Source organism: Rattus rattus, chromosome 8, assembly GCF_011064425.1.
Source record: "Rattus rattus isolate New Zealand chromosome 8, Rrattus_CSIRO_v1, whole genome shotgun sequence".
Lineage (NCBI taxonomy): Eukaryota > Metazoa > Chordata > Mammalia > Rodentia > Muridae > Rattus > Rattus rattus.
This window is the reverse complement of record NC_046161.1, coordinates 94603694-94615855: the sequence shown is the minus strand read 5'-3', so window position 1 is coordinate 94615855 and position 12162 is coordinate 94603694. Positions and strand designations below refer to the sequence as shown.

The following is a 12162-nucleotide window of genomic DNA, read 5'->3' as shown; positions in this document are numbered from 1 at the left end:
TCTGAGAAGGGGTGTCTGGGAGCAGTGAAAAGAACAACTCAAAGTCAAACCATGGGTCCAAGCTGGCGGCCTAGGTTCTGCTGAGACGGCTTTCCAGACTGCTCATGCGCTCGCTCGCTCTCTTCTTCCCCCACCACTCTGTGTGTGTGTGTGTGTGTGTGTGTGTGTGTGTGTGTGTGTGTGTGTGTGTGTGTGTGTGTGTGTTCTGCTTGAGACAGCTTTTTTCTCACTATTCTAAAACTAGTTGAGACAAGTTTTCTGTGCTAGCAAAAATTCTTAAAAGCTATCTGGATAGCTCATGGGTTTTTTGGCCACCGTCAGAAAAGCTGCTATAAAAACTTATTGGATCTTCCGACCAAGCCAGAAATCCTATTAAGAAAAATTCTGGCAGAGATGTTTTTCCTCTCCAGAGATCACCGAATAGCTCAGCTGTCACTAGAGAAAATTCTAAAAAGAACTGTTACTCCTTTCTGCTAGCTCATTTCATGCAGACCAAAAGCTCAGTTTTTTATTAACATATTAATCCAATTATTTATTCCAGGTTCCCTTTTGATTATCCTATGAATCAGCATCTGGGGTCCCAGTCCTTTGATTCTTAGGAAACAGCAAGCACATATTTTCTTTTAACATTGCAAAAGAATTCAGAGACCTGCCTGGCTGTTACATACAGATGTTAATCTTGCTGGGTCCCAGGCTGACCTCGAGGATTCAGGAATCTGACATCATTTGTATCTGCCTGCCTTTTTTTTTTTTTTTGCTTTTTTTTTTCGGAGCTGGGGACCGAACCCAGGGCCTTGCGCTTCCTAGGCAAGTGCTCTACCACTGAGCTAAATCCCCAACCCCTCTGCCTGCCTTTTTATCATTCTGACAAGCAGGCTTACAGTGCAGCTGCCTCTGTTCCTTTAGATTTGTGACATCCCTCATATAATTCATATTGCATCTTTATATTTTTGCATAGTTGAAAAATTATATATTTTTGAACTCATGTACTTATAGAATTCTTTCCCACAGTCTTAAGAACTGCCCTGAAGGTCTCAGTGTTTACCATTTTGCAGAGACATAGCCACACTCTCTCCTGGACTCTGCTGTTTCTAATTATCATGGATCATTAATGTTAACGGGGAGGACATTCTTCAGAAGGAAAAAATCCTCCACTGCTAAAAGTGGGTCCAAAAAATATGTTCATTGTTACATAAATGAGCCTTATAGCCACAGCAGCCACCATCACCTGTGGAGGCTCACAGGGGGCCTTGTCCTAGTGCCAGGAACCATAGCACTCTTTCCCCACTAGGGCCACACAGGCTCAGAAATCTACAGAGGGAGTTTCAGGACAGCAAGGGCTATGCAGACAAACTCTGTCTTGAAAAACCAATTAACCAACCAAACAAACTAACAGAAACAAAAAAACTACTCTTATTAAGGCCATCCACTAGTGTTCTTAATCCCCTCTTATGTGAATCAGGATGTAAAAGAAAGCAGTTATTCATTCTAAAAGGAATACAAAAGAAGTTCTGGAAAGCTTTCGGAAAATAAAGTCCCTACCATATTTCAATGGTTATGCTAAGATCAACTCTTTCACTTCTTCCTGGCCGTTTAAGACTGAGTTCCTGGGCTTGCAAGACAAAAGCTTTCCCACTAAGCTACATCCCCAGTCCAATCTTTATCCCGTGAACAAAGAACTGTTTCTTTTAATCTCAAAGAGTCTTACTTTCAGCTGCAGCACTGCTGCTCTGAGCAGTGGGAGTGGAAGTATCAGGCACCGTCTTTACCGCTGCTCTGGGTTCGGCCTTGTATATAGACTCATCCTGACAAAAGCCTTTCTCAATACTGTCATGGAACCATTGCAGGGTCACACAGTGCACATTCCATCTCCTGGCACATTCATATTTTTGTCCTGTGTTCATTACAAGAGAAATACAGAAATATTTAGATTACATGTTAGTTCATAGTAAATTATTTTTTAAAACTCACTCCAAACAAAAGTAATGATTAAAGCTTACCAGTAATTACATTTATCTTTAACAGTTGATTGATTGTTACTTACTTATTTAATGTGTCTGGGTGTTTTGTCTGCACGCACAACCCCCTTTTGGAAATAGGGTCTCATCATGTAGACTTGGTTAGCATGAGACGACCAGGTTGGACATGTGCTCACATAGATCTGCTTGCCTATGCCTCCCAAGTGCTGGGATTGAAGACACCATCATGCTCGACATTATTAATGTGGTTTAATTAGAAAATATAATACACTTGCAGACGCCATAAATGTATGCAATATAATAAATACTATCTTTGACTAGACAGAGATATGTTGATCTTCCTGCCTCTACCTCCTTTGATACTCAGCTCTATTTTGGTATTCCATAAAGTCAATGGAGCAGAGCCTGGTGGTACAAGTCTATACCCAGCTACTTAGGTTTGTAAGACAGGAAAATCAAAATATCAGGACACCATGGTAAACTTAACAAGATCCTGCCTCCAACAGAAAGCAATAAAAAGACTAGGGACATAGCTCAGTGGGAAAGCACCTGCCTAGCATAAGCAAGCTAGGCACCATCCCTCCTACCTCAAAAAATAGTCAACAAACTGCCTTTAGCTTGAGAAAAGCCACAGCAATCATCCTGTCACAATCATTATGCCCATCTCATGACCAAAAGACAACTATCAAATAACTATCAATTGCTCTCAATGCTTCTTATCAAGGCAGCTCAGTACAAACACAGAAGGAGTTACGAAAAATCCAGCAAGACTCTTCTCCTATGTTTGTATAAATTTTAGGAGTTTAGCAAAACTATTCCCTAAAATAAAGTTCTTGAAATATCAAAAACAGTAATAACTTTTAAAGAGTTTCTCAATAGTAACACTTTTCATATTTTTACTTATCTCATAATTTGCAAAGTGTATCTCGAAGTTAGAAATTCTAGTTCATAGACTAGTAGGGAAATGTGGTCCAGTAATAGAGCACTTGCCTAACACTTGGGAATTCTATCCTTAGCACCCCATCCCCACCCCAATCCTAATGCACTAATACAAACCAATTCATCCCACGAAGGGCTTAATCAGGCTTCTGAAGTAAGTCATGAGAAAGAAATGCCACTCAGCCACACATATTTGTTTTCTTATGAAGAGTTTTGTTTTTTCATTAAGGTCTAAAAGTCAGACAGTGAAATACCATGGGAAACTTTTGATATTTTATATTTATTCCATATCCAGGACAAACACAAGGATAGTCCTTTAATTTTTCTAGACTGTGACTCAAACTATTTTTGCAAGAATTTAAAAAGTAAAAATCCCAGATAAACTATGGCAATGCATTGTCAGAGCACCAGGAGCCTACGGAGAGTTAGTGTGCAAGCAGGACCTGCAGGCCTGCTCCATCTAAGGCATGCTCACCTTTTGGTTCCTGCACAATGAGGTGTGTGCACTCGTTCATCTTCAGCTGCCCCATGTACTGGCCTCCATGCTTAGCTGTGAGCTGCTGGACTGTCTTCCTGTGTATACCATTTAAGCCAGTCACACAGATAATGCAACCAAGAAAAATAGGACACTTAAAGTCTTCCATGTTTACATCAGTGTATTTGGTTATTTTTCTGGAGAAAATAAGTGGTAAAAAAGAAGAGACAATTGAGCATGAGTACTCAGATCCCGTTAGATCCCACTGCTTTCCTTGTCTGCTCAGTTTTTAATTTTTGGGATTTATAAACATTTTTGAGAAAGGAAAATTGACATTGAGGATTACACTAACTGCTTGTCTAGCTCAGTCCCATGTCTCTAATAGAAACTTGTATTTCAGCAATAGTCTGAAGACTATCTTCAAGAAAGTATTATTCGCTCTTAAGTCCTTGCTAATAACTGGAGAGCATTTGGCAGAATTTAAAACTGGATCTGTCTGGTACAGACACATTCTTCCATTATTTGTGATAAGTAAAAGTAATGATTTTTGGCAGAGCACCAACAATACTACTGCTATTTTTTTTTTTTTTTTTTGCCACAGTAAAGAGATGTGCTAACCTTACCTGGCTGATACTAACTAGGGAACATCCTGAGTACATGCTGAATAGTGTTGAAATATGTGCAAGAAATGCCAGAGTGCTGACATAGTTCAGATACCCGGATTTATGATCATAAACCCAATTTTAGGGAAAACATTCAGTGTATCTCCAAATTCCTGTTTTGATATCTACATACATCTAATGTCCAGCCCAGTGCATACAATAGGCTCAATTTACACGGAACGATTACCTCCGCTGATGTGCATATATATGTACATATATCTAATCTGACCTCTACTCCTTTCTACCCCAGTCTACTCACAGGGAACACAGCTGCCACAGGAGCTACTGTATTCTCCATCTTAATATTGGGGTACAGTGTTACTGCAGCAAAAACATCAAACTGAATTATTTTACATGTATTTGATGCAGAAAAGAATTTCATTACCAAAGCATTTGCCCTCAAAGCTCTGCTGGATCTGCAGCCCATCTTCCCTAACTGTGTCATCTTAGTAAGCATCTCCTGTCACTGGAGAAATGAACAAAGACCCTATTCTGTTTCTCAGAATAAATTAAGAGATATCATAAAGTTTCCCCATGAAAACCCAACAATGTCAAAATTAATCAAATGCATCATTTTTTCAAATATACAAAGCACACGAATGTGTCTTACTTTTCTTGTGACTTCTCCCAAAGTGTTTTAATCCAAGCAGGAAGCAAAATAGGTTTCTTCAGATTAGCAGCAACTAAGTATTTTTTGCTCCCAACTTCTCCTGCAATAAGGTGAGTGACTGAGACATTAAGGTCTCTGTATACTCGTCCACCCATCATTTGTACGTATTTATGAACTTCTTCCTATAGGCCCAAAAGAAAATACGTTAATCCTGGAGGAAACAACTCTTCTATTTTTAAAAAAAACCCATAGATTTTTAAAAAATTTATTTGTATGAGTGTTTCGCCTGAGTGTATGTCTAGACACTATGTGCATGCCTTGGAGGTCAGAAGGAGGCATCAGATAGATCCCCTGAAACTGGACTTTCAAATGGTTGTGAACTATCTAGCAGACACTGGGAACCAAACCCAGGTCCTCTATAAGAACAGTAAGTGCTCTTAACCGCTGAGCCATCTCTCCAGCCCCCCATAAATATCTTTTACTGTTGCTAGCCTGAATATACAAATGTTTTTACCACTAAAAAATTAAGTAATTACTTTTGGAAAGATGTGTATCAATTTTAAATTTAAAAATCACTATTTGTAGGCTGGTGATGTAGCTCAGTAGTAGAATGCTTGCCTACCATGCACAAGGCTCTGGGCTCAATCCACAGCCTTCCCCCTAAAAAAAGAAACAAAAAACCTGAAAATAACTGTTTTCTTCAACAGTCACATACTTTTTAACAATACTTTCTAATCAACCACATTTATAACAATGTGGTCTTGTGGATTAATATTGCTAATGACATCATAGCTTTCTTAAGTATTCTCAATGACAGTCACCTACAGAAACATTTTCAGATAAAATTATCATTAATAAGTGACCGTACTTATTCTTTTAAATTTAAATTTAAAACTATGTTGCTTCTGATTATATTTTTCCCCCCGGAGACAGGGTATCTCTATGTAGCCTCAGTTATCCTGGAACTCCCGCCTTAGACCATGCTGACCTTAAACTTAACAGATAAGCTTGCCTTGTTTTCTCCCATGCTGGAATTAAAGGGGTGAGCCACTTTGCTTTGCCTTTCTTTTTGAGATGGGTCTTACTATATGTAGCCCTAGTTGACCTGGAATTCACTAATCTGCCTTTCTCTGCCTTCCAAGAGTTGGAGATTAAAGGCATACACTATGACACCCAGATTAGAATCCTTTCTTTAAAGATTTTGTTATGGAAAAATTAAATGATTCAAAACCAAGCTTACTGACTGTAGGAAGAAAAAGTAAATTTTCTTTTAAATCAAAACACAACACTTAACCAGTGTTTCTACAAATCATATTCCACTTTCCCCAGGGAAGGGCACGCCAACTGATAATCCAATACCGAATGGTCAGTTCTGAGATCATGCATGTAAGTAACATTATGCAGACTAAGTGGGCTGTGTTTATCTAAGATTATATATGTATACACATATAAGCATATAACAACAATGAAAGAAAGAGGTTTTGAAAATTTGAAAGACAGCAAGAAGTGACGTATGAGAGGACTTGGAGGGAGGAAAAAGAATGAGGAAATGATGTAATTATATTATAATATTTAAAAAAAAATACCACCGGGAGCCATGCACAAAGTCTGTTAGCTGTGAAGCCCATGCGTGAGGTCTTTCCCCAGGGAAAGTCAGGTGTGGAGCCTGCTTTCAGTGCTTACCCTCTTGTCTTTATCCAGGCTTGTACAAGATATAGTTATGTCAGACATAATCATATTGTAAACTGGATGTTCAGCTCTTGGGACACACTGCTGGTGGCGCATACAAAATGTGACTACTTGAGGACCAACAATTCTGCAGCCAAGCTATAAAAAGTTGGGGGGAAAAAATCACAAAATTAAATTTGGAACATTTATTATGCTTAACAACTGAAAAATATTCAAGTATGTTTTTCAAATAAAGCACCAGCCAATAAAGCAGCTCAGATATCTACGGATCCCAAGCCAAAGAATTCCAAGGTACTCATAGTACTCAGGATAGTATTCATGAAGAACGAGAGCCTACACATATGAACACACACAAGCATGCATACACGGATAAAAGAGAGGGAGAAAAAGAAAAAACCACCACCAAATAAGCATCTTAGAAACAGCAAACCTGTTTAAGGTGATCAAAAGCCGTGCCACTGAAACGGTCACAGATATAAAGCGATTTGTCATTCTCTTTAATCCTCAATGCTTCCTCATCGGTAATAACCTGAAGATACTCTTCTGATTGTAACTCCTTTATTGACTGAAAAAAAAAAGACAAATAAGAATGTAATAGAACTTAGTTCCCTAAAAGTCCCACCAAGTGCAAAGAGTCCATTTGGAACCCAGCCCTTTCCTAAGAAGTACTGCTTCTCACCTAGATCACTGCAATAGCCTCTGAACCGGTCTCCCCTCTTAAATCTATTCTTCACAGATCTAATCCTTTTAAAGAAACCAACCGGGAGCTGAGAAGAGGGTTCAGTGGACCGTCAATTGAGTGTCCATCATCTGATGGGTTTTCCTCTAGCATAATACTTGGGGTGCACTAATGATCAGAATAAGCAAACATGTCTCCTCTTTCAGCATACACAGAACAGGAAATTGGTATTAAGCAGGTGCTAAGCAAGAAACTACATAGTATGGGGACCAATGAAAGAGTTGAGACTGGGTCTTACTGTGTAGCCCAGGCTGGTCTGGAGCTCTGTCCTTCTACCCCAGCAGGCTGAGTTACAGGTGTGTACCACCACACCTAGTACCTATGTAATGTGTTATAAGGTTCTAGTACTGTGGGAAAATGAAAAGAAGAAGCCAAAACAACTTAAGGTTTTCTAGAGCATGTTTGTTAGAGGAGAAAGAAATGGAAAGGTTACAACTTAAAACTGAAGGGGTTGGGGGTTTAGCTCAGCGGTAGAGCGCTTGCCTAGAGAGCACAAGGCCCTGGGTTCGGTCCCCAGCTCCGGAAAAAAAGAAAAAAGAAAAAAGAAAAAAAAAAAAACAACTTAAAACTGAGTGTGGTCAAGGTAGACCTTATGGTGGAAATTTAAGTAAATGCGGGTGGGTATCTAGGTGAAGAAGGTTCAGTGAGAGGAGACATTAATATATATGCAGGGCCCTGGGACTGGGACTGGTGTGTGTGTGTCTAGTCAAGGTTAGTATGGTATACCCAGAAATACAAAGAATTAACAAAAAACAAAACAAACTATTTCTTTTAAGGTTATGCATGAATTGCGTGAATTGAGATGTTGAATGCATTGCTCATTCTAAAAGCAATTCGAGAGAGATTCTGGACAGCTTTCTATACAACCTGGCTGTTTTATTATTAACTACAACCTGGAGGCCTAGGAAGAAAGTAGAATATGTACTGGGGTTTTTGTTTAAAATGCATATTCTAATTGTCAAATGTGGGTTGGAGCCTCAAGGCTCTGCATTTCTAATAGATTCTCAAGCTACAAGGACATTACTAGGGTTTGAGAATGGCAAAGCTCAAAACTACCCCCATCATTTATTCATATATATCTATATGAATATGTATATGTATATGTGTGTATACACGCACGGGACAGCAATGAACCAAAATTATTGCCCCTGACTCAAAGTTTTTCAGTGCTCAAAGGATAATGGGGTTGTTAGACAAAACAAGAACTCCAAGATAGAGGACTAGGAAGATGGCTCAGTCATACAGACACATACACAGACATAGACAGACAGACAGACAGACACAAACACACACACGGGGGTGGGGTGGGGGGAGTAGGTCAACATTCAATTGTCATAACAGATTTCAATCCTCCCCAAAAACATAATGGTTGACTTACATGAACTAAAAATTATGTAATAGTGATTTCTCTGTATTAAGCATGTGCTGTAGCAAAATTCCATTAAAATATCTACTTCTAAGACATAAAACCCAACAAATCAAAAATATTTAAAACATGAAAATGCACTCGAGTACCAAATAAGACATATCCAATTATTCTTACCTCAAGGGCTTTAAAAAAACATTCTGAATTGTCCGAAGACTTTAAAAACTTCACAAAAAACGGCTCTTGGTCATTTCTGGACATAGCTGAACTGTGAGAATAAGGCAGTCAATAAGGACAAAAGTAAATAAGGTAGGGAATTAAATGCTCAAATCAACTATTGTTGTGGGTTTGGTCCCCCCCCCCCTTTTTTTGAGACAAGCCCTGGCTGTCCTCGAGTTCGCTCTGTAGACTAGGTCAGCCTGGAGCTCAAGAGATCCACCGGCCTCTGCCTCAATGGTGCTGGATGAAAGGCGTGTGCCATTACTCCCGCCGCCCCCGCCCCACGCCTGCAAATCAAGTATTTTCTTATGCAGATAAGACTGCCTAAGAAAGAGAATCTGGCTAGGTTCATCAATTCATCCAAGATGTTTACAAAGAGCCCAGAAGGTGGGCAAAGTCAAAGAAAAAGAAAAGGACACGAATCCTTGCAAATGTGAGAACAAAATTCACGTTCCTGATTGAATACCCTGAGTCCCTTGGTTTGGTCTTCAGTCAATAGACATTCACTTGCACGGGGCTTAAAGACAACGCAGAGCGCGGCTGCGGCTGCTGGTACAGCCCACAAGATTTGCTCCTAAGTTAACGGACTTTGAACGCAAGCAGCCACTGTGCAAGGTCGTGCACGCTCGTCCGAAAGGCCCAAGCGACTGCCCCAGCTCTCAGGGAAAGGAACGTCCAGGCCGCGGCTCCCAGGGTATCTGAGGCCCACCCGCCGGTTAGTAGGGCCCCAAAGGCCGCAAGAGGAGCCGGGAGGCCCCGCCGACCGGGAGGAGCTGGCGCTCGCTCACCTAGGTGGAGCCCGAGGGCCCACGGGCACCAAGTCGGGAGGCGCGCGGCCGGCAGGACGGCGGCTGGGGTCGGGCGCCAGCCCGGCGCGCAGCCCCCGCCCTCGGCGGCGCCCCCAGCCCGAGGTTAACGCTGCAGTACCCGGAAGGGCCAAGACCAGGAACCGACTTTCGCGCCAAACGAGCGGACGCAACGCCTCTTCCGGAGGAAGTGGCGTCATCAGGAGCCGCTCTGGGAAGTGGAACAGTCGGAAGAGGGCGTTCCTTGTACACTCTTTCCGGAGATGTCTGGACTCTATGGATTTGTGTATGCGGCGTTTTCGGCTGGGCGGGACTCATGGTTCATGGCCAGGGCCTGCAGGCTGCCGGACCGATCAGCAGAAGTCCAGAACGTGCAGAAGTGGGGCGAGGGGTCCAGCGGCGAACTCTCCCCACTGTGCGGGGCAGTGCACGAGAAAATACTCCAAGAAGCTAATAGCGGCTTGTATATGGAAGAATGATAAGGTTAAGTCATGGTCTTTCGGATTCTCCTGAGTGGGTGAACAATCACTCCTTACCAAGGCCAAAAACAGTAACGGGAAGAAGACAGAGTGATGAATGGCACGCTAATTTATTAATTGGGTTGTTTTCACGTTCAGACTTTTAAAATATGTATTTCTAGATAGCCTCTATCAGGTGTATAGATTTTCTCAAATGCTTCATTTGATTAACTTTTCTTTGCTGTGCACAGCCTTTTAACTTCACGTGGTCCCATTTCATTCGTCGATTGTTGGTATTAAATCCTGATCAACTAGGGCCCTATTCGGTGTAAGATTCAAACTTTAATGACAATGGCTGCCTTAGGGAAACACCAACTGGCTGGGACTTTAGCACCCTGTCCAAAGAATTTAGGATAACACCCTGTTCCAGGAAATGAGCTAACCATGAAGGAGGGAAGAAGGGCCCTTGCAGTCCCCCATCCGCATAAATGAGCTAACCGCGAAAAGGGACGGGCCCTTAACAGTTCCCCATCCGCATGCCAAAGATACCTCCCCTTAAGGAGCATAAAGGTCATTGTGCTTCATCAAGGACCAACTCATGCTGTTACCAAAGGCTGTCCTCCACAAGAGTATAAAAATATGTACTTTTGTTACTGAGGGTCGCCTCTGTCCAGATTACAGGGCCACCCCAGTGCATTTAATCATTAAACCTCTTGCTTGATTGCATCACTCTCGGTCTACGTTTTCGTGAGTGGGACCTCCCGGACGTACAGCTGATCGGGTCCTACACAGAAAGTCCTTGCCTATCTTGGTTTCAGGATTTCAGGTCTGATGTTAAGGTCCTTAATCCATTGGGAGTTGATTTTTATGCAAGGCGAGAGAGATTGGGATCTAGTTTCATTCTTCTACATATGGCTATAAGTTTATTTAAAAAGTGGGTTTTTTTCCCCTGATGTGTATTTTCGGCATCTTGTGACCAAGAATTTTTACTTAGCCAAACTGTAGTCTGAATACTGGTGGTTCTCCTGGACATACCTGCATAGTCCCTTGTAAAATCCAGTTATATCCTTCCACCTTTGATAGCTCATGTCCTTCCTCACTTCACCAAGTGATAGCTGACATTCTCAGAGGCCTGTCTACAGTAAGAACACTCTTAGGTTCTAACAAATCCCCTTCTTATGTTACCTCTTAAAAGTTGCTAAGAGGGGTTGGGGATTTAGCTCAGTGGTGGAGTGCTTGCCTAGGAAGTGCAAGGCCCTGGGTTCGGTCCCCAGCTCCGAAAAAAAGAACCAAAAAAAAAAAGTTGCTAAGGAAGGGGTTGGGGATTTAGCTCAGTGGTAGAGCGCTTGCCTAGGAAGCGCAAGGCCCTGGGTTCGGTCCCCAGCTCCGGAAAAAAAAGAACCAAAAAAAAAAAAAAAGTTGCTAAGGATAAATTACTGATAAAATGCTGGATTACTAGACACTTCCAGCTCTATTTTTTTTTTTTTTTTTTTGAGACAGGGTCTCTACAGAGCCCACGTGTCCTGGAACTCACTATGTAGACCAGGTTGGCCTTGAATCTAGCCTCTGCCTCCTGGAGTGCTGGGATGAAAGGCATGCCACCATGCCCAACCCAAACTCTACTCTTTTAAGTACAATATATTGAGAGTTGCTGGTCACTGTACCAATTATAATGGTCCTGCTTTAAAGGTATCAACTTTTTTCATTAGTGAGGAAGGATAGCAATAACACAGGCTCAGAGGTAAATACCCATTAGGGAGAAGAAGGAAAACACTTAGTATTGGAGTAGAGGAGCTGAGGATGTAGCTCAGTTGTTAGAGTGCATGCCTAGCATACAGGAATCCCTGAGTTTCATCTCCAGCATCATATAACACTGGCTGTGTCTTAGCCAAGCAGGAGATATCCTGAGATACATGAGACCCCGCGGTACCTTGAAGAGATTATTTGAGCTGAGAAAAAGAAGCCACAGTTCATGTCTAAAACGCACTTCTCGGGCTGGGGATTTAGCTCAGTGGTAGAGCGTTTACCTAGGGAAGCATAAGACCCTGGGTTCGGTCCCCAGCTCGAAAAAAAAAAAAAAAAAAAAAAAAAAAAGCACTTCTCTCCTGAAGTTGTCGTATCTGTTGGACACTTGATAGGACACGAAGAGCTGAGAAGAGTCAGGGCAGGAACTGAAGCAGAGGCCAAGGACAACCAGGCTCACCCCCATGGCTTGCTCAG

At 41.8% G+C, this 12162-nt stretch overlaps 1 protein-coding gene across 1 annotated transcript in view; it reads right to left on the bottom strand.

Moving 5' to 3' along the window:
• Positions 1-9658, bottom strand: part of Topbp1 (DNA topoisomerase II binding protein 1) — a 44313-nt gene extending 34655 nt beyond the window's left edge. The window contains 7 exon segments of the mRNA XM_032910364.1: positions 1709-1894; positions 3394-3590; positions 4666-4847; positions 6349-6492; positions 6785-6919; positions 8637-8727; positions 9467-9658. Of these exon segments, the coding sequence (XP_032766255.1) occupies positions 1709-1894; positions 3394-3590; positions 4666-4847; positions 6349-6492; positions 6785-6919; positions 8637-8720 (928 nt within the window). The 5' untranslated portion in view covers positions 8721-8727; positions 9467-9658.
• Positions 9659-12162: the final 2504 nt, after the last annotated feature.